At 49.0% G+C, this 22,294-nt stretch overlaps 1 protein-coding gene across 1 annotated transcript in view; it reads left to right on the forward strand.

Annotated features, from left to right (window-relative positions):
- LOC148538441 (apoptosis-inducing factor 3-like) overlaps window positions 1-22,294 on the forward strand; it is a 155,487-nt gene that overhangs the window by 89,955 nt on the left and 43,238 nt on the right. Inside the window, exons 10-12 of the mRNA XM_088454862.1 lie at window positions 5,902-6,032; window positions 7,595-7,710; window positions 18,910-18,981. Of these exons, the coding sequence (XP_088310988.1) occupies window positions 5,902-6,032; window positions 7,595-7,710; window positions 18,910-18,981 (319 nt within the window). The remainder of the gene's footprint in view (window positions 1-5,901; window positions 6,033-7,594; window positions 7,711-18,909; window positions 18,982-22,294) is intronic.

The following is a 22,294-nucleotide window of genomic DNA, read 5'->3' on the forward strand; positions in this document are numbered from 1 at the left end:
CTCTGACTTGGGAATTATCACTGACATTTGTAAACTTGTGCTGCGGAAGGGAAGATTTTATTATAGGCAAAACCGTCCATTTCCTCCTAAGAGTCTTCCTGTCACAACTGGCTCATGAGGCTCTCCTACTGAGGAGCTGAAAGCTGAGGTCCCAGGTTGTGGAAGGCATTGGAGGCGAGGGGCCTGGATGTATGTCCTCCTCATCCACAAGTATCGAATGTTGGCCAGACCTGACCAAAGGCGCGGTGTCTAAACTGCTGGGAGGTGTTCACCAGTGGCCCCTCCAAGCAGGATATGGGTTTAAGTTGCACCTAGCAAGCAGGTCGCGACCCTTTGGTCAGGTATCCGACCAAAGGTGGGAAATGGAGGGAGATAACAGGCTGATGAGGCCCAAGAGAGTGTATTTCTGAAAGAAGCACTAGCGAAGTTTCTGTACTTGGATATTGTACTGAGTGTGCGGGCAAGATATCAGACGCACTGCTGGCACAGGAGAGTGCCACTGTATTTGTACTTTGATGTTGTAGTGAGTACGCTGGCAAGGTATCAGACACACCGCTGGCACAGGAGAGTGACACTGTAGTTGTACTCGGATGTTTTACTGAGTACGTGGGCAAGGTCTCAGACACACCGCTGGCACAGGAGGGTGAGAATGTGGTTGTACTCGGAGGATGTACAGAGTACGCGGGCAATGTATCCAGGCGCACCGCTAGCACAGGACTAGAAATGACTCGAGAGCAGAATAGCAAGGGAACCTGGAAAGAAGTGACAGCAAGCAAACACTAACAGAAACGACGTTGTACAGGCAACTTCCTGTTGTCCAGAGCCTAGTTATATACCCCAAGGTAGCAGTCCATTGGAGGACAGCGTCAGCTGACAACAACCATGCTACCATTGGGCGAAGGGTCATTCAGGTGATGAAGACTGTCATGGCTGTGCCCATGATGGCAACCTCAGTAACCAAGTCATGGAGCAGCACATAGATGTCCAAGTGCACCTAAGGCATAATCCTCAGCGCTGGAAATGATGGGTTAGAACTGCGCTCTGCTGTATGGGCAGATGGGATGTGAGATGTATTGTTTGTGTCGGGGTGCTGCACCTTCCTAAAAGCAGGAGTACCGGGTCCTGTGTAACGATAGAATGGGGTAGAGGGTGTGGAGGGTGCGCTCGCCCTATGGGTGTAATGCTGGAGTAATAGTGTGTTGTGGTCTTTTGTGTTCGATGTTGTGTGTGGAGTGATGGGGTGTAGGGAGGGAAGGGGGTCTAATGGACTGGAGGTGGTGGGTGAGGAAATGAAGACAGAGGCAGAAATGGGGGCCAAAGGGTTTATTGGAAAAAAACAGTACTAATCCTGTTCGGTCCCAAGCACCCAGGTGGGGTGAGCGATCCACTTAGGGGGTGTGTGTGGGTGGAGACTGGGGAGGTGAGTGGACCCTTTTAGGGGGCTCCTTTCCGTGCAGTTCAATAGACCGGCGCGTTACCCCTGCTGGACCTTTGGTCAACAGTCTTAGGATGTCTCGGGGGGAGGGGAGTGGTGGGTTGGCAGCGGGTCTGGCGGTTGTGTATGTACACCCTGGCGGCGTCCCGCGCAGGGGTATAAGTCTCGGAGTCACTTACCTACCGGTAGGATTTGTTGGTGAAAAAGGCTTGGGCTGCTGGTAGCTGGTGTTAGAGTTTCCTTTTGCAGATGCGGTGTTGGATGGCTGCTGCGGTGTCAGCAGTTGGAGGAAGCTCTGTGTGTGGTAGTGGCTTGCTGGTGCACTGTGGGGCTTGGTGCACCGCATTGCTGGCGTTCTGTTCCCGCTGCCTGGTGGGTGCCTACTGGTGTGGATCGCTTAGGGATTGCTGCTGGACGAACAGCTGTGAGTGGAGCTGGTGTTGGTTGCTTCCAGGGGGCAGTGCGTGGTCGCCTGGGTCTAGCAGGTGGAGTGGTGATCAAGAGGGGTGCGCAGGGCTTTGCTAGGTGTGATGCCCAGTGCGGCCCTGCGAGTGGTGGGTAGAGAGGGTTCTGGAAGCAGCAAGGCTCGACCGAGTTCTCCGCGGGAATGAAGAGCTCTGGTGTAAGCTGGCTGTGGTGTCAGAATATAGGGGGTCTCCGACGCGTTTCGGCAGGGGCTCCGCCTTCTTCAACGAGGTAAGAAGTGTGGCTATGCATGTGTGAGGTTTAAATGTGGAACTTCCGGGTTCTGTGTGTGTCAGGTGGTGGAGATGACCAATCAGGGCTAAGAGTGGGTGTGGCCCATGTATCTGATAGGTCGTGGGTGATTGTGCGAGGCTAAGCCTGTGGTTGGGTGATAACGACACGTGGTTTAGGCAGCCAATGGTGTGCTGTGCTGCTGTGGGTGTGTTAGCTGGGGCTCGTGTCTGGGTGCATATGTGGCTGCTATGGGGATTGTGACCGGCTGTGAATTGTCAGCAGCGGTCATGTGGTGTCGGCAGCCAATCGTGTGCTCTGCTGGTGTGGGTGTGTATGCTGGGGCTGGTGTGCTTTAATGCATTATGCAGCTGCTATGGGGATCGAGACCGGGTGCGGTTGGTTGGAGGTGGTCACGTGGTGCTGGCAGCCAGTCTTGTGCTAGGGTTTCCGTATGTTTACATGGGTTAAGGTGACAGCTGGCTCTGGCGTGCGTTGGGCGGAGGAGGTATGCGGAGTGTTTTGTGCTGTGTGGAGGATTTAATGAGCGGGCAGGGGCATGTGGCGAGTAGGGTGGGGATCAGGGGCACCGGGATGTGTAAGGCAATTATTGTGGAGGTGGGGATGTGAAACCGCATTGTCATGGTAGTTTAGTCCCGTGGTGCAGGCGGCCAAACATGCGCTGTGATAGGCTGGGTGTGTTTGTGGGGGTGATTATGAGGGTGATGGTTGGTGGCTCGGGTGACCGCAGGGGTCCGGGGAGGTGTGGATGGGCATCTCTCCGGGGATGGTGGCTAGGTGATCGGGCAGGGGGAGATGGAATAAGACTGGTGCGTGTGGCATGTGTCAAGCTGGCAGTGCTGTAGTGGACATTCCTGTTATGTGTATAATGGTGTCTAGATGATGGCTGCGTGTGGTGGGAGGGTGGGTGTAGTAGTTAGTATCGCTAACCTGTATGATGTGTGGAATGCCAGGGTTGTGTAAGTATATATGTGGTGTGGCCAAGTGGTTAAATCGACTGACACGGGGAATTGTGTGTTAACGTGTGGCGAGGAGGAGTAAGGTTGGTGTGTTGACTAATTGGTTCTTAGTGTGTGGAATGTGTTTGGTGCAGTAGTGTGTAAATGGTCTTGTTGTGGAGAGGGGGAGGGAAGGGGTGCCGTCTTGGGGTGGTGTGGTCACTATAGAGGCAGGAATGTGTGTGGAGGCTGGGATAAAGTGTAGCGTGAGGGGGGGGTAGGGGGCAAGTGTGTGTTCATGTTACGGACCGGTGATGTGTGTCAGACAGGAGCCATAGCAACATAGAGAAGTGGTGGGCGGGGTTTGTCTTAAATGTGTGTGGCAGTGGGGTGTAATGGGTGCAAATTCAAGCACACAACACTAAGACGGCACCCCTTCCCTCCCCCTCTCCACAACAAGACCATTTACACACTACTGCACCAAACACATTCCACACACTAAGAACCAATTAGTCAACACACCAACCTTACTCCTCCTCGCCACACGTTAACACACACTTCCCCGTGTCAGGCGATTTAACCACTTGGCCACACTACATATATACTTACACAACCCTGGCATTCCACACATCATACAGAATAGCGATACTAACCACTACACCCACCCTCCCACCACACGCGGCCATCATCTAGACACCATTATACACATAACAGGAATGTCCACTACAGCACTGCCAGCTTGACACATGCCACACGCACCAGTCTTATTCCATCTCCCCCTGCCCGATCACCTAGCCACCATCCCCGGAGAGATGCCCATCCACACCTCCCCGGACCCCTGTGGTCACCCGAGCCACCAACCATCACCCTCATAATCACCCCCACACACACACCCAGCCTATTACAGCGCATGTTTGGCCGCCTGCACCACGGGACTAAACTACCATGACAATGCGGTTTCACATCCCCACCTCCACAATAATTGCCTTACACACCCCGATGCCCCTGACCCACACCCTACTCGCCACATGCCCCTGCCCGCTCATTAAATCCTCCACACAGCACAAAACACTCCGCATACCTCCTCCGCCCAACGCACGCCAGAGTCAGCTGTCACCTTAACCCATGTAAACATACGGAAACCCTAGCACAAGATTGGCTGCCAGCACCACGTGACCACCTCCAACCAACCGCACCCAGTCTCGATCCCCATAGCAGCTGCATAATGCATTAAAGCACACCAGCCCCAGCATACACACCCACACCAGCAGAGCACACGATTGGCTGCCGACACCACATGACCGCTGCTGACCATTCACAGCCGGTCACAATCCCCATGGCAGCCACATATGCACCCAGACACGAGCCCCAGCTAACACACCCACAGCAGCACAGCACACCATTGGCTGCCCAAACCACGTGACGTTATCACCCAACCACAGGTTTAGCCTCGCACAATCACCCATGACTTATCAGATACATGGGCCACACCCACTCTTAGCCCTGATTGGTCATCTCCACCACCTGACAAACACAGAACCCGGAAGTTCCACATTTAAACCTCACACATGCATAGCCACACTTCTTACCTCCTTGAAGAAGGCAGAGCCCCTGCCGAAACGCGTCAGAGACCCCCTACATTCTGACACCACAGCCAGCTTACACCAGAGCTCTTCATTCCCGCGGAGAACTCGGTCGAGCCTTGCTGCTTCCAGAACCCTCTCTACCCACCACCCGCAGGGCCGCGCTGGGCATCACACCTAGCAAAACCCTGCGCACCCCTCTTGATCACCACTCCACCTGCTAGACCCAGGCGACCACGCACCGCCCCCTGGGAGCAACCAACACCAGCTCCACTCACAGCTGTTCATCCAGCAGCAATCCCTAAGCGATCCACACCAGCAGGCACCCACCAGGCAGCGGGAACAGAACGCCAGCAACGCGGTGCACCAAGCCCCACAGTGCACCAGCAAGCCACTACCACACACAGAGCTTCCTCTAACTGCTGACACCGCAGCAGCCATCCAACACCGCATCTGCAAAAGGAAACTCTAACACCAGCTACCAGCAGCCCAAGCCTTTTTCACCAACAAATCCTACCGGTAGGTAAGTGACTCCGAGACTTATACCCCTGCGCGGGACGCCGCCGGGGTGTACATCCACAACCGCCAGACCCTGCTGGCGAGTGCCTGCTAATTTGAGTGACAGGATGAGGCGTTTGTGGGTGGTAACATGGGAAGGTGCTTGATAACGGGGAGTGGTGATCTGAACGCAGCGATGCCAAACGACCAAACGGGCGTTTTAAGGGTGTGCATAATTAACAAAGCAGCGGCATCGACCATGTCACTTGGTTGTTTCTTAGCCTGAACTGTTCGCATGATTGCGGTAGGAAAATCCAACCACAAGCACTGCGAGCAGTTCAGACGCCTTTCGATGTACTCGATTAATCTGATAAATAGCGGAGATGACGTAGGATGCGAGCGGCCAGGGGGCGTCTTTACAAAATAGACATAGAGGCGTCAACAGACCGCAAAGAGCGAGCGCTCAATTTAAATAGCCGGCCCCTTTTTCTGAACGAGCGAGCGCAAATAGCGTCCGGCTCTGAATCAGGCCCTGTGTTACCCCCTCCAAAATGACTAGACGACTCAGTACTGATATATGGATACTTTAAAGGAGAACGACATGGTATAAAGTTTTCAATTGCCTTCTACGTAGGTTTTGGGCAGTTGGGCGATTAAGCATGGCTCTGTTTTACTGAATGTGACTTTATTACCAATACAATTGATCTTATATCTCCTGCCTGTATCTTAGACCTAGAGAGCTTAGGTGCACTGGCTCCACTTTACAATACGTTTTCTATCTGCGCTCTCCTGAAGACGCGAATACAATCAGTGAGACTGCCGTGGGCAAAAACGTGGTGATCCTGGGAAGTTCATTCATAGGTGAGTACACAGACCACACCTTTGGCTAATAATCTCTATTGTCTAACAATTACTTATGCACTACATGTAAAATCTGTGGAAAATAGCATAAGGCATAAGTAACCATAAAAAGGAATCCTACACAAATCTTCAGACCTTAAAAAAAGAAATCATATAACCAGATTCAGATGATTAGAATATATGATAAAATATTGCCCAGTTTAATACTGTATATCAGTAATAACACCAAGTAAGGTGTAATATGTCAGTAATAAAGCCCAGAACTTAGTATGCCAAGGGAAGTAGTTGGCTAGTAGTAATGTCCAGTAGAATAATCTATGATAGTACATTAAATTGAGTGTATCTAGTATAGTGCGCTATGCCAGTAATAATGCCCAATATAGAGCCATATGCCAGTCATAATGTCTGGTAGAACATGACATGCCAGTATTATTCTATAGTAGAGACTTGGGCCCACATTCAGAGGCGCTCGCAAGAAGTGAGCTCTCGCTCTGAATGAGGGCGGCCGCTTCCTTTTTTTCAGTGCAGCCTCCTGGTCGCTAGCTAAGCTGTGGGTTACCACCCACAGCTTAGCGACCGACCAGGTTGATGGTCGCGATGGTGAACACCATCGGGGCTTGCAACGAGATCCTAAGGTTGGGTCTCGGCAACTGCAAGCCCCAGGGAGCTTCCTGATCGAGCAGGAAACTCCCCACTGACATCACTGATGATGTCAGTGCGGCCGCCCACAAAACGGTAGGCGTTCCTTAAGGAACGCTTCCGTTTTGGAAACCACCCCCCCGGCCCGCCTACAAAACGGGGCGAGCTGTCGATCAACATCGACAGCCGCCCCTTTTGTAGAGAGCTCCGGAGCGAGAGAGTTTCCGGAGCATGCGCAGTTCCATAACTACTCAATTTAATGTTTGCATTGCTTCCTTTCTCAATCTATGTTGCCTCCTCCTCTGTCTCCTATGTCTGGTACCCAGTGTTATCCTCGGGGTTGTCCACTGCCAGCTACTGATTGTCCATCATTATTTTCAATTAAAAGTTAGTAATGCGACATGCATCCACGTGTGAGACTAAGTATCGCAAGATCGCTGCTTGTCAGCATCAGTAAATTATTGCAGCCGCTGTGACTGGGCTGCAGTCAGTCCACAGGTTCTGATTCTGACAAGCGGCAATTCACCTTTGCAAAGATCTGAGCAGTGACAATTACTGCTGATACTACAATAGATGATGTCAGGCAATCAGGACTACTTCGTTTTTTAAGGTGCGTTTGACTAACATCTGAGCATTTTATTGTATTTTCCTTCTCATCCAATAATGTCCTAAGCTTTGAATTGAGTGGGTATAGATCAAACTGTTAACAATTAAATAATGTCAATGTTGATTGTGCTGATTTGTAGAAGTCAATGACCTGACCACTCGTGTGATTTGGTTTGTGAGAACAGGGTCACTTGTAGGGGAAGTGTCATCACCAGTATATGTGTAGTTAATAATTGGTGTTGGCCAGCTGAATATATTATAACTACTTTTTATAATAGTCTTATCAAACTATACCTAAGCTATTACTTTATATCTAGGTATGGAAGTTGCAGCTTTCCTCTCTGACAAAGCAGGTTCAGTGTCTGTAATTGGAAAATCTGATGTTCCCTTCCAGGCTGTATTAGGATCCCAGATTGGAGCAGTCGCAATGAAGGTAAATCTAAAAATAGATTTGTCCTATATCATCAAAACTGGGCATTTGCATGAGACATAGGCCTTCATTCAGAGGCGGCCGTACGGTCTATGACCGCACGGCCGCCTCGATGTTTGTCAAGTGCGCATGCGTGAGACCCGCTACGACCGACAGCGCTGGTCGTAGCGGGTCTCTTTCCAAAGGGGGCGAGCTGTCGATGTTGATTGACAGCTCGCCCCGTTTGGAAGGCGGGCCGGGGGGGTGGCAGCCCAAATGGAGGCGTTCCCATGGGAACGCCTACCGTTTGGGGGAGGCCCCACTGACATCAGCTCTGACAGAGCCAGAAGCTCTCCGGGGCTTACGACAAGTGAGACCCTACCCTAGGGTCTCGTCGTAAGCTCCGATGGAGACCATCGCGACCATCACCCTAGCGGTCGTTAGAGCTGTGGGTGTAAACCCACAGCCTAACGACCGAAACAGAGGCGGCCGGTCAGGATGCAAGCGGCCGCCCAGTTTCTGAGCGACCGCTTGCATCCTCCGACCGCCTCTGAATGAGGCCCTTAATGCTCTCTGTTATCTGGTAACATACATATATGTGTGTGTGTGTATGTATGTGTGTGTATGTGCAAAATCGAAACACAATGTAGAACGAGGGCACTTACCTGTCTAGACAAGTTTAAAGGTTTTAACTAATTCATCAATACAACCAAATTAATGATGTCCAAATGTTGTTGACGTTTCGGTCCAGTGACAGACTTTTGTCAAGACGCATCACATCCATATACAACAGCATCAATTTTCAGGAGTCAAACGGGCAGCAGCAGGGCAGCAAACACCCTGTCACCTCACCGGGCCCCTGTATGTATTGTGATAGGATCACTGGTAAAGTGGTCTGTGACAGGGACATTTATCCCAGATTCCTGTCTCATGTGTTTTAAATCCCCAGGAGAAAGTTTGCAGTGAAGCAAGCTTGAATTTCGGCTTTTTGAAAAGCCGGTTTGGGACCTGGAGGTTGTGGGTGAGAGGAGAGGGAGGGCTCCACCCAAGGCCACTCCAGGTTTTGGTTCTCGCAGCCTGGTAACAGGCTTGATTGAGTTCCCACCTGAGAGTGGCCAATATAAGCCTAGTGTGTTTAGGGCTGAGTGTCTCACCTGGGAGAGCAGGCAGGGAGTTTGCTCAGAGACACTTGGATACCTAACTGTGAGTGTTGTGCTGTGCTTTTGTTGCTGGCTAGGGCATTAGGCCCTGCCAGGTTCTGGTAGTGAGGGAACTACCTGTGAAGTTAGTGCCCCGACAGGGCTAGGATTTATATTTATGTTTTCTTTATGTTTCTGACATTGTACAATAAAGACTAGCGCCGACCAGCTTGTACTTGCATCCAGACTGGTGTGCTGCTTCCCTGCTGCTGTGTGTGTGTGTGTGTAAGGAAGGAGTCCTCTACCCAGGAGAGGGACCCCATAACCTAACTGTGTCACAATATGGTGGAGAATGCAGGCAACCCACACACACTGAAGTTGCAGCGAGAGGAAAACTTTCCGTTTAAAAATTAAAGGGACAGACACCCAATTTGTGAGTGTGGAAATAACGCTGTGTCCTATAGAGGAGGCGTCAGCCAATGCTCAGAGAGGCAAGGTTCAGCTTCCAACCTACACCCCAGGACAAAATGGAGGACATAATTAAGGCCTTGCTCCAAGCTACAGCAGCTCAGCAGGAAGCTACCAGGGCTTTGCAGGAATCCACCAGGGTGCAACTGTTGGCCTTGGAGACAGCCCAGGGGCAACAACAGGTTGCCATCGAGGAAACCCGCCAGGCCTTAGCGGAAAACAGCCAGGCCATAAAAGAGGTGGTACAGCACCTGGTCGCCCAGCCCAGAGATGTTAATACTGGTTCTCCCACCACCACTCACTCCGTACGAGTCAGTCACTTCCTCCAAAAGATGACTTCGGGCGATGATGTGGAGGCCTATCTCGCCGCATTTGAAAGAACGGCCGAAAGGGAGAGTTGGCCCCAGGAGCAGTGGGTAAGTCTGGTGGCACCTTTTTTGTCTGGGGAGCCACAAAAAGCATATTTTGACTTATGCCTGTCTGATGCCAAGGACTATAAAAAACTTAAACAGGAGATTCTAACTCGCTTGGGAGTCACCACCTTTGTTCGTGCCCAACAGGTCCACCGCTGGGAGTTCCATAAGGACAAGCCTCCATGTTCACAGATGCATGACCTTGTCCATCTGTCCTCAAAATGGCTACAGCCCGAGACGCTGACGGGACCACAGATCGTAGAAAGGGTCGTGATGGACTGGTAATTGCGATCATTACCTGTGACTCTGCGCAAGTGGATGAGCCATGCAGACCCTAAGTCCGCGGACCAGTTGGTCGAGCTGGTGGAGAGGTACGTGGCGGCTGAGGAGCTGATGAGTATGCCCCACCGAGCCCCGATGGCGCACCGGCGAACTCCCACAGACACTGGTAAGACTGTTCCAGGGGAGAAGGGTGCTGGGCGGTGGAATGTACCTAAGACTGAGGGTGTAGAACCTGGAGACAGGCCTGCCAGGCCGGGAAGGTTCTTGCCCCGTAAACAACTAGACATTAATATGATACAGTGTTTCCGGTGTGGTGACTTCGGCCATATTTCCACTAATTGTTCACTTACAACTGAACCTATGCAATGTGATACTGCTCATGTCTACCGCAGGGGGTCTTTCTTTGCACAGACAGCCTGTACGGCTGACCGGCAGGCTGAGACTGATAAGCACATGTGTGTACTCACTATAGATGGCAACCGAGTAGAGGCACTGTTAGACTCTGGTAGCTTGGTGACACTTATAAAAGCTGAGCTGGTGAACCCCTTGAGGCGTACAGGGAAAACTGTTGGTGTGACCTGCATACATGGGCATACTCGATATTATGTTACTGCCGAGGTGAACATCGAGACGCCATGTGGTTCTGTTATAGTTTCTGTGGGTTTGGTGCATGGTCTGATGTACGATGCAATATTGGGGAGAGACTTTGCTCACTTCTGGAAGTTGTGGGAAAGCCGTTTTGTTCCAGAAGTGAACAACCCCGATCCATTTGAGAAGGTTGTCGGTGTAGTGGAGGAGGGAGTTTCTTCTGAGTCAGAGGTACTCCCTTTTTCTACTATGATTGGCGAACTAGAGAATGCGGAGTGTGACGGTGGCCCGCCAACGGATGTGCCTCCCATTGAGGTGGGAAGTGTTGTTGGGCCAGGTGATCATCTGCCTGATTTAGAGGTCAGAAGAGAGGTCTTTTGCTGTGGAGCAGTTGAATGACCCTACTTTGGTAAAAGCCAGGGAGAATGTAAAAGTAGTTGATGGTAAACCCATAGACCCTGATAGTCCTTTGTCCTATCCCCACATGGCAATGTGTCAGGATTTGTTATATCAGGTGACTAAGAAGGGGGAAGATGTTGTGGAACAACTAATACTTCCCAAAGCCTACAGAAGAACAGTGTTGGATCTGGCCCATGGTCATATAACGGCAGGCCATCTAGGGGTAGAGAAAACCACTGAGCGAATAATGCAGAGGTTTTTCTGGCCCGGGCTTCATAAAGAGGTATCTGACTTTTGCGCATCCTGCCCTGAGTGACAGTATCATGCTCCCAGGCCACGTTCTAAGGGTCCACTAGTTCCATTGCCTATTATAGAGGTGCCGATAGTAAGAGAGCACCTGGAACCGGCTCAACAGGCACGGCAGAGGGTATACAACCGCAATGCTCGGTTACGCAGCTTTGCTCCTGGGGACAGAGTGTTAGTGTTGGTTCCCACTGTGGAAAATAAACTTTTGGCTAAATGGCAAGGGCCCTTTGAAATCTTAGAAACAGTGGGACAGGTCAATTACAAAGTTTACCAGCCGGGGAAAAGAAAGCCGCAACAGATATACCATATAAATCTGTTAAAGCCCTGGAAAGATAGAACGGTACTGTCGGCCGTCCGAGTCCCTCCAGTAAATCCAGGGCCCTTAGTTCCCGAAGTGACAGTGGCAAAAACCCTGTCGGCAATTCAACAACGAGAGGTCAAGGAGTTTCTGGTCAGAAATAGGGTGCTGTTCTCTGACGTACCTGGGAAAACCTCGGTCGTTAAACATGACATCATCACTGACCCAGGGGTTAAAGTTAATCTAAAGCCCTATAGGTTACCAGAAGCACCAAGAGCATCAGTGTCGAAAGAATTTAAAAATATGCTAGAGTTAGGGGTTATTGAAAAATCACATAGTGAATGGTCAAGTCCCATTGTGTTGATTCCAAAGCCCGACGGGAGTGTGCGTTTCTGCAATGACTTCCGAAACTTGAACAGTGTTTCAAAATTCGATGCCTACCCGGTGCCACAGTGGAGAAGGAGGCGTTGGCCATAAAGTGGGCGTTAGAGGCTCTCAGGTACTACTTGGTTGGTAGAAAGTTCAAATTGATCACTGATCATGCCCCTTTGAAGTGGATGTCCGAAAATAAGGACAGTAATGCGAGAATTACGAGATGTTTCTTGGCGTTACAAACTTTTAAATTTTCAGTGGAACACCGGCCAGGGGGCCTGTTGTCTAAAGCAGACGCGTTGTCACGCGTTCATTGTTTGGGGGCTTCAGTTGTTCCGCCCCATAGGTCGAAACAAAGGGGGGGGATATGTGATAGGATCACTGGTAAAGTGGTCTGTGACAGGGACATTTATCCCAGATTCCTGTCTCATGTGTTTTAAATCCCCAGGAGAAAGTCTGCAGTGAAGCAGGCTTGAGTTTCGGCTTTCTGAAAAGCCGGTTTGGGGGTTGTGGGTGAGAGGAGAGGGAGGGCTCCACCCACGGCCACTCCAGGTTTTGGTTCTCGCAGCCTGGTAACAGGCTTGATTGGGTTCCCACCTGAGAGTGGCCAATATAAGCCTAGTGTGTTTAGGGCTGAGTGTCTCACCTGGGAGAGCAGGCAGGGAGTTTGCTCAGAGACACTTGGATACCTAACTGTGAGTGTTGTGCTGTGCTTTTGTTGCTGGCTAGGGCATTAGGCCCTGCCAGGTTCTGGTAGTGAGGGAACTACCTGTGAAGTTAGTGCCCCGACAGGGCTAGGATTTATATTTGTTTTCTTTATGTTTCTGACATTGTACAATAAAGACTGGCGCCGACCAGCTTGTACTTGCATCCAGATTGGTGTGCTGCTTCCCTGCTGCTGTGTGTGTGTGTGTAAGGAAGGAGTCCTCTACCCAGGAGAGGGACCCCCTAACCTAACTGTGTCACAGTGTGTGTATATATATATATATATATATATATATATATCAAACAAAATGGAGGCATTGGCGCCAAAAGACTAAAAAAATAACCATTGTGCTAAAAAATATCGCCAATAAATGTACAGTATGGTAAGCCAGATAGACCAAAGACATCTAATAACAATATTAAAATCACAGATATACATAAATAGCCAAAATGTGCAAAGAATATAACATAAATAACAGTGGCGTGTGGCTGCCATGCCTTGCAACCTGTCATCTTACAGTCCAAGGAAAACAGACAGAAATCAAAATGTTAATATGCACATGCGCACCACCGTGCGTTCCACTATAGAATGTGACCATATAACGGAAAATTCACTATCTGTGGATAGAAAACATAGCACTACAGTATATCGGAAAGCAGACAGGTGTAAACAAGAACATCTCTCACAGAGACACTGCTCACAGAAAAGCAGCACATCACTGCCACACTGACAGTAATATACATTTCTGACAGAAAAATTTAAACAAATGCCAAAATTACTTCATAACTCAAAGGACCTGATACCAATTTTTGCCAAAGATTGACTTGTACAATGGTGATTTATTCAAAGAATTTGAGCAGGTCTTATCTGAGCAGCCACTTCGGAATCAGAACAGCAAACAGCGAGTAGACATGTCAGCCCTGACCCTGAAAAAACATTAAGCACTTCCTGCCAGTTCCATTCACTGTACAACACAGGTTTTCTATCCAAAATGAACCACTCTTACAGAGACAGTAGCCATTAATGTTCAACTGTTTAAACAGCCTATTCTGAATATTCAACTGTTTTATTCACTTACACTGTTATCCAGTTAAATGTTTATTCGGGATGCAGTCAAAAAGCCAGCAGTTGAAATGCAGACCGCCAGCTTCCCGACTCTCAAATCCTGGCAGGGGACTAATGACAGGCGTTGAAATCTCGACGCCAGTCATTATACCTACACCGGAAGCCCGACGCCCAGCATTCCGAACGAAGGTAACCCGAGCGCAGGGGGCGGACAGCCACGGGGGGGCGAGGGTTAGGTTAGGGAAAGGGAGGGTTAGGGTTAGGCACCCTTGGGGGAAGGTTAGGGATAGGCACACCCCCCCTCCCCCCGAGGATTAGGTGTAGGCTGCGGGGAGGGGGGGTTAGGTTTAGGCACTTACGGGAGGAGGTTAGGGTTAGGCACCCCTAAGGGAGGGTTAGGGGGAGAGGGGGCTAGGGATAGTTAGAAACTTACCTTAGTCGGTATCCTGCTGTTCTGCTTTCCGGCGTCGGTATAACATCCGCCGGGCTAATATTCGGCGGTATACCGATATCGTTTATTCATTATAATAATTCAACAGCCTATTCTGTATCCGTTTCACCCTACATCATTCTCCACGTAGGACTGTCTTGTCACACATGGGACCATTTTATAAGATAGATATGCCACTCTTGGGTGTGCGGCTGCGCTCTTATATACAGTCAGGTGCATAAATATTGGGACATTGACAGAATTTTCATATTTTGGCCTCTATTCACCACCACAATGGCTTTGAAATGAAACAAACAAGATGTGCTTTAACTGCAGACTTTCAGATATAATTTGAGGGTAATTACATCCAAATCAGGTGAACGGTGTAGGAATTACAACAGTTTCTATATGTGCCTCCCACTTTTTAAGGGGCGCAAAAGTAATGGGACAAACTAAACAATCCTAAATCTAACTTTCACTTTTTAATACTGTGTTGCAAATCCTTTGCAGGCAATTACAGCCTGAAGTCTGGAACGCATAGACATCACCAGATGCTGGGTTTCATCCCTGGTGATGCTCTGCCAGGCCTCTACTGCAAATGTCTTCAGTTCCTGCTTGTTCTTGGGGCATTTTCCCTTCAGTTTTGTCTTCATCAAGTGAAATGCATGCTCAATCGGATTCAGGTCTCACGGATTGACTTGGCCATAGCATAACATTCCAGTTTTTAGCCTTAAAAAACTCTTTGGTTGCTTTTGCAGTATGCTTCAGGTTATTGTCCATCTGCACTGTGAAGCGCCGCAAAATGAGTTCTGAAGCATTTGACTGAATATGAGCATATAATATTGCCCAAAACACTTCAGAATTCATTCTGCTGCTTTTTTAAGCAGTCACATCATCAATAAATACAAGGGAACCAGTTCCATTGGCAGCCATACATGCCCACGCCATGACACTACCACCACCATGCTTCACTGATGAGGTGGTATGTTTTGGATCATGAGCAGTTCCTTGCCTCTCCATACTGTTCTCTTCCCATCACTCTGGTACAAGTTGATCTTTGTCTCATCTGTCCATAGGATGTTGTTCCAGAACTGTAATGGCTTTTTTTAGATGTTGTTTGGCAAACTCTAATCTGGCCTTCCTGTTTTTGTTGCTCCCCAATGGTTTACATCTTGTGGTGAACCCTCTATATTCACTCTTGTGAAGTCTTCCCTTGATTGTTGACCTTGACACATATACACCTACCTCCTGGAGAGTGTTCTTGATTTGGCCAACTGTTGTGAAGGGGTTTTTCTTCACCAGGGAAATAATTCTTCTGTCATCCACCACAGTTGTTTTCCGTGGTCTTCCGGGTCTTTTGGTGTTGCTGGGTGGTTGAACGTACATCCTGGGTGGTTGAACGCACTCGGCCTTTGGCCTGGCACTTCACAAGGCACAATAAGGCGTGTGTATATCAGAGTATGACTGCACACCCAAGAGTGTTATATCTATTACATATATACTACTGTTGCCCGCGGCTTCACCCACGATGAAATCACTTCTGTCAACATTTTTTATTATTTGAGGTGTTAGATGTGTGTCTTTGCATAAGGGGCCCTGTCATAGGAGTCAACCACATGACCAGCAGCGCTATACAGACTGGTTGTGGCAGCACCTTCACCCACTACTCACACCAATGTCACTGTGTGCCCTGTGCACAAAAATTTCAGCATTGTAAAGTGGGGGGGGCGGGACGCCATGATGCGATCCTGCTGCCATGCCTCCGCACCGCCCACTATCACAGCCGTGAATGGGCTGACCTGGCTGCCCACTCCTGGAAGGGGCAGCCAGAAAGTTGGCAAGCATACTATGTAGCCTATCCTACTCAAGTGACCGCGGGCCCAAAGCACCTCTCCCCCCACCCCTTACCAGCCACGCACTTGGTGCCACACCTATCTCTTACTTTGATGATGTCAATACATTTTGTTTTTGGTATTATTATTATTATTATTCTTATCCATTATTTATATGGCGCCACAAAGGTTCTGCAGCGCCTTACACAGTACGTACATGAGCACTGAAGAAAAACAGTTAATAGTAATACAAAACAATGCAGGACAAGGACATGGTTTATACACATTGCTGCATAACACAAGCAGCAGGGCCTCAGCAACCAAGTGTTAGGTGCCAATTGGGGAGTTAGGAGTAAATTATACTATAAGCAGGGGGAGGAGAAGCACGTGAGGGACGAGGGCCCTGCTCGTGAGAGCTTACATTCTATTGGTATTGCTCAGCTTTAACTTGATGGATCGAGAGGAAACAAAGTGCAGGTTATTTCTAGACTTTTTCAGTAGTTTTTCCACCAACATGAAAGAAACAGACTCAATGTTTTTATATTAGTATAGATTAAATAGGCATTGCGAATAGTGTTTAGTATTTACTGCCAACACTGTCACTGGTGATACAAAGTGGGTGTTAATCAGTATTTCAGACAAAAAGCATGATTTTTCCTAAGAATGAGAAGATGTAAATACTTTTACTATAGATATGCAAACTGTGATTAATAGCTGCTGTATTCCCTGCTGTAATCCTGCCCATGGGTACCGTACAGTGTGCACAGCAGCCAACAATTCCACTCTTATACATAGACATTTAGCTACTCCCCACATTTTCCTCATTCCTCCACCTTACCCGGAAAAATCATTGACTCCACCTCATTATTAGTCAGCATACCAGGCACTGGGGACTGAGGAAATATGATTCACTGCCAGATGTGACAACAGCTATAGGATCTTAGCCAGGTGCTGTCACTACATAGCACCAATATATAGACTTATAGTGGATTTTGAATCTTCAAATTTGGTATATATAATTAAGCTTGGATGGTAGTGGCATCCACTGATGCAGGATCAGTATGGTTTGATCCTTTCTTATACATTATAATTGCCTCCATAGTCACAAGCAGAACTGTATTATATTACATGAAAAGCACAGCGTAATTTATGTGTTTATAGGAATCTGATAGTGTTCATGCCTTACAGTGGCCCCTATTTAGCCCTTTTCATCCACAGTAATAATAGCATTTCTGATCCCTGCTTTTTGACCTGTAAGAGGTTCAAATAAAATAAAAAAAACAGTGAAGGGGACGGATCTGTAACATTTTTGAGCTCCGAAAGAGAGAACTTGGCGAGTAACAGGAAATCCAGGGAGTCTCCCTCATATTTGACATGCAAGAGATTTCTGCTTCTAATTAAATCAACAGTCTACATGAGCTTGTTTCCTAGAATATTTTAAAGGGTCCGTATCCCATACAAAATGGGCAGCACAGAAAGTTAATAGGTGTATGCAATGTGTGAGCTCATCTGACGGAAAAAGGGTTCTAGTTTCAGAATGCCTCACTTTTCAAGGTGGGCTGATTAGTGGTCACATAATATGTAGTAACATTCAATGGACTTTAGTAATATTTTGGGCACGATATTGCTGTTCAAGCTAAGGGCCTGTTTAGCAACATGACAGAATGCTAGAATTCCATCTGACATCTGCTACACTAATTGTTTAAAATAAGAGTGGCCTGTGGGGTGAATTTGTCTGTATTGATAAATTGCTAGAAAAGTTTGAGCTGAGGACAAAATCACAGACATAAAGCCAGCATTTATCAAGTACATTCTATAACATGATATGTAGAAGCTGATTGGTTGCTATAGGCAACTTCTCCACTGTTTAGTAGGCTTGATACAGCTGTCCCTTTGTCTGATAAAGGGCACTCTGTTGCCCTAAATGTCTCTGTTATGCTTTATACTTTGACAAACACCTGGGTGTTTTATTTAACACCCAGGCTGTACTTCATACTTGCCGACTATCTGGCTGCTCCTTCCGGGAGGGAGCAGCCAGATCGGCATTACAGGGGGTGTGGCCAGCAAAAGCGGGCATGGCCGGATGGGCAGATGATGTTTTGTGGGCGTGACAGGGGGCGGGGCCACACCATTGCGTCATTTTGGCCCGCTACACAATGCCGAAAAAACTGGCATTATGAAGCAGGTGGCGGGGCCAAAATGAGGCGATTCAGCGTGAATCGCGTCAGAGGGCCCCCCGCTGCGGTGGTTTGACAGATATTGGCGGGGGGGCCTGGGGGGATCTGCGGCAGGCGGGAGGCTTGCCTACCTTTCCGGGGAAGTGGGAGCTGCACCCGTTTATTGTGAGGCTCCCGTCCGAATCGGGAGGGTAGGCAAGCCTGCTGTACTTTGGATTTTGGAGTGCCCAACTTGTCATTACCATTATATAACAATATATGACTAACTAATTAAATAACTAACCATAACCATACTTACCTACTCTCCCGGTAGTTGCGGGAGGCTCCCGAATTTTCGGGTAGCCCCTCGCATCCCCCGGAAGAGTGTCCGGATCTTCCGAATCCCACCCACTTCCTAGTGAAGTGGGCAGGATGGGGAGATAATTGCCAGGAATCGCAGCTCCATAAGGAGGGGACGGGACTAAATGACGCGAAAGTTTGTAATGTAGCCACGCCCCCTCCTCATTGTCCTGTGATTCTCGGCAGTTTACCGTGACGACATAATGACATAGAAGCTCAGACTCGCCCTCCGAAGTGTCCAGCTGCGTCTCCTCTCCAGGCTTCTCTCAGAGAGGAGATATAATAAGACGGCGAGTATGGTCATAACTAATCTAAAAATGATAAATCAGTACGTTGCACAGTATTGACTTCTTTCTTTTCAGGAAATTGTTTTGTTTTGTCTTAATCTTAGTCCCGCTTCCTATTTCAGCTGCTAGAGGACCGTGGAGTCAATTTCTACATGAGGACAGAAGCCAGAGAGATCCGGGGAGAAAATGGACAGGTCTAATTCTCCGTTTCATACCGACATATTTTACTAATATGAAGTCGGCATATACTTTCCACAGAATAACACATTGACGTTATACAAAACATGCAGGAAAAAGATGCTGGTGCACACTCTAAGCACTACAAGTACTAATAATCAAAATAGACGTATAAACTCTGCATATAGCATGGAGTATGACTGAGGTTCATAGCACATCATAGCATGTCAAGGTGAACCCCATCAGATGGGTCCCTAACATTACTAATACTAAAGCTGGGTACACACATCGTATAGTGTAAATTTGCAAAAATCTCAAAAAAACTTTTTACATGTTGTCATTATGGGGTATTGTGGGTAGAATTTTGAGGACAAAAATAAATTTATTCCATTTTGGAATAAGGCTGTAACATAACAAAATGTGGAAAAAGTGAAGCGCTGTGAATACTTTCCGGATGCACTGTATATGAGGGACCACTACTGGGGGCACTGTATAGGGGGGACCACTACTGGGGAAACTGTATAAAGCGCACTACTGGGGGCACTGCATAGGGCGGACCACTACTGGGGGCACTGTATAAGGGGCACTGCATAGGAGGGACCACTACTGGGGCACTGTATAAGGGGCACTGCATAGGGGGGACCACTACTGGGGCACTGTATAAGGGGTACTGCATAGGGGGGACCCACTACAGGGGGCACTATATAAAGGGCACTACTGAGGGCACTGTATTGCGTGCAGCTTTGCAATTCCGCCCTGTGCTGCCTCTGGACCACAGTATGTAAAATGACAGGTAGAAGATGATTGGTTTACTCTCTCCACTATATTTAGTTGATTGAAGGGGAGATGTAGTAAGACTTGGATAAGTTGCCAAAAGTAAGCAATTAGCGTCTGTCAATTCAGAGACTTCTAGATAAATGACAGAAGATGATTTGTTGCTTTGGGCAACTTCTCCACTTTATCTCTCCCCAAAGCTTGATCCATCTTCATCTTCCCCTGTGTTCTAAATACAATAATGAGCATGTTTAATTTTCTCATTCATTTCTCTCCCTTAATTTATAGCCATAGTCTTACCTTTTAAATGACTAAGGCCCTCATTCAGAGCCGTACGCTCTGAGCAGAGCGCACGCTCTGAATGAGGGCCGGGCTCCATTTTCATGGAGCGTCCTCCTGGACGCTCGTATAGCTGTGGGTCACCACCCACAGGCTATACGAGCGTGCATTGTGATGGCCGCGATGGTCCGACCATCGAAATTGCGAGCCGGAGCCTGCGGTTGAGGTTTTCAACCGCAAGCTCCGGAGTGATTTTGGCTCTATCAGAGCCAAAATCACTCCCACTGACATCACTAGTGATGTCAGTGGGCCGGCTTCTGACGGGAGGCGTTCCCGTGGGAACGCCCCCGTCAGGGAGGCACGCCCCCAGCACGCCCACCAAAGGGGGCGTGCTGTCAATCAACATTGACAGCACGCCCCCTTTGATCGGACACAACGAGCGAAGGACTTTCCTTCGCTCGTCGCGTCTGGCGCATGCGCACGACGGAGCTCCCTCCGTCGTGCGCATGCTCAGTCCATAACATCGACCCACTTGCGAGCGGACAGCCGCTCGCGAGTGGGTCTGAATCAGGCCCTAGGTAACTCTTTCTTCCTCTCATATGCAGACATCATAGGCTAAATGTAATAAGGTCCGAGTTCTGAAAATGTGCGAATATAGCTCTATACTCTCACTTTTTTAGAACTCACCCAATGTAATAGGGTGCGAGGACATGCAAATTTGCATGTTTTTTTACTCGCACTACCGAAACTCGCATACAGATGTTTTCACCATGGAAAATATACAACTCTGTTAATGTAATAGAGTGTGAGTTTTTAACTTGCTTACTTAGACTTATTACTTCTTTAAAAAAAATAGACCTGCTTCTATTAGAGCAGGAAGTCCACTCGGGCTTGTGGGAGCCGAGACCCTCCCGCAGGGTCTCGACGCAAGCTCGATGATTGCGATAATTGCGACCATCGCCAGGCCGCTCGCAGTAGCTGTGGGTGGTCACCCGCAGCTTTGCGAGTGGCCTGGAGGCTGAAATAAAAAAAAAAACACCCTGATTCAGAGTGAGTGCTCGCAAACAGCAAGCGCCTCTGAATCAGGCCCATAGTACCGTCCAGGGCAGAAATATAGGAGACAAAGGATGGCGGTTGCCTCTGGACGCCAGGTTCTGATTTATGCAGCCCAGAGCAGGAGTCCAAGGGGCATGTGCCATAGTCCTTCCTCTACCAGGGCCCCCATCTTGTGTGTGTGGACAGCAATTTAATAGGTGCTGCAACCCCGTTTTTTTCTGATTCCTCTGATCTCTGGGGGCCCAGAACGTGTATCCCCTTTGTCCCCCCCTGTCACCGGGACGGAGTTCGGTCAGCGCTACACAGCACAAACACACAGCCACCGGCGCCGGAAGCTGTGTGTTTTCTTTAGCAGCTGATGAGAGTCACACAAACACTCATCGGCTGCTGCTCCCACTGCCAGAGCCGGACATCTTCCGGCTCCCGCAGTGGGTAATCGGAGTGACGTCATGACATGACGTCACTCCCATAATGCAAAGTGGCAGACGGAGGAGCTGATAGAGGCGGCGTGACCAGGAGCAGGAGCGGGTTTCAGGTAAATGTTTTTTATTTTTTATTTTTATTACGTCTCTACTGCGGGGGGCGGGGGAAGGTGGATTACTACTGGGGGCACTACATGGGGGGGAACTACTACTGGGGGCACTACAAGGGGGGGCTACTACTGGGAGCACTACAAGGGGGGGCTACTACTGGGGGACTACTACTGGGGGCACTACAAGGGGAGATTACTACTGGGAGCACTACAAGGGGAGATTACTACTGGGGGCACTACAGGGAGGAATACTACTGGGGGCACTACAGGGGGGTTACAAGGGGGGAATACTACTGGGGGCACTACAGGGGGGGATTACTACTGGGGGCTCTACAGGGGGGGATTACTAGGGGGGGAATACTACAGGGGGGAATACTACTGGGGGGATTACTAGGGGGGAATACTACTGGGGCACTGCAGGGGGGGAATACTACTGGGGGGATTACTAGGGGGGGAATACTACTGGGGGCACTGCAGGGGGGGAATACTACAGGGGGGAATACTACTGGGGGCACTACAAGGGGGGGAATACTACTGGGATTACTACTGGGGGCACTACAAGGGGGGGATTACTACTGGGGCACTACAAGAGGGGGGACTACTACTAGGGTCACTACAAGGGGGGGGGACACTACTGGGGGCACTATATAAAGGGCACTGCATAGGGGGTACCACTACTGGGGGCACTG

This window comes from Taudactylus pleione, unplaced genomic scaffold, assembly GCF_031769625.1.
Source record: "Taudactylus pleione unplaced genomic scaffold, aTauple2 ptg000040l, whole genome shotgun sequence".
NCBI classification, from domain to species: Eukaryota; Metazoa; Chordata; class Amphibia; order Anura; family Myobatrachidae; genus Taudactylus; species Taudactylus pleione.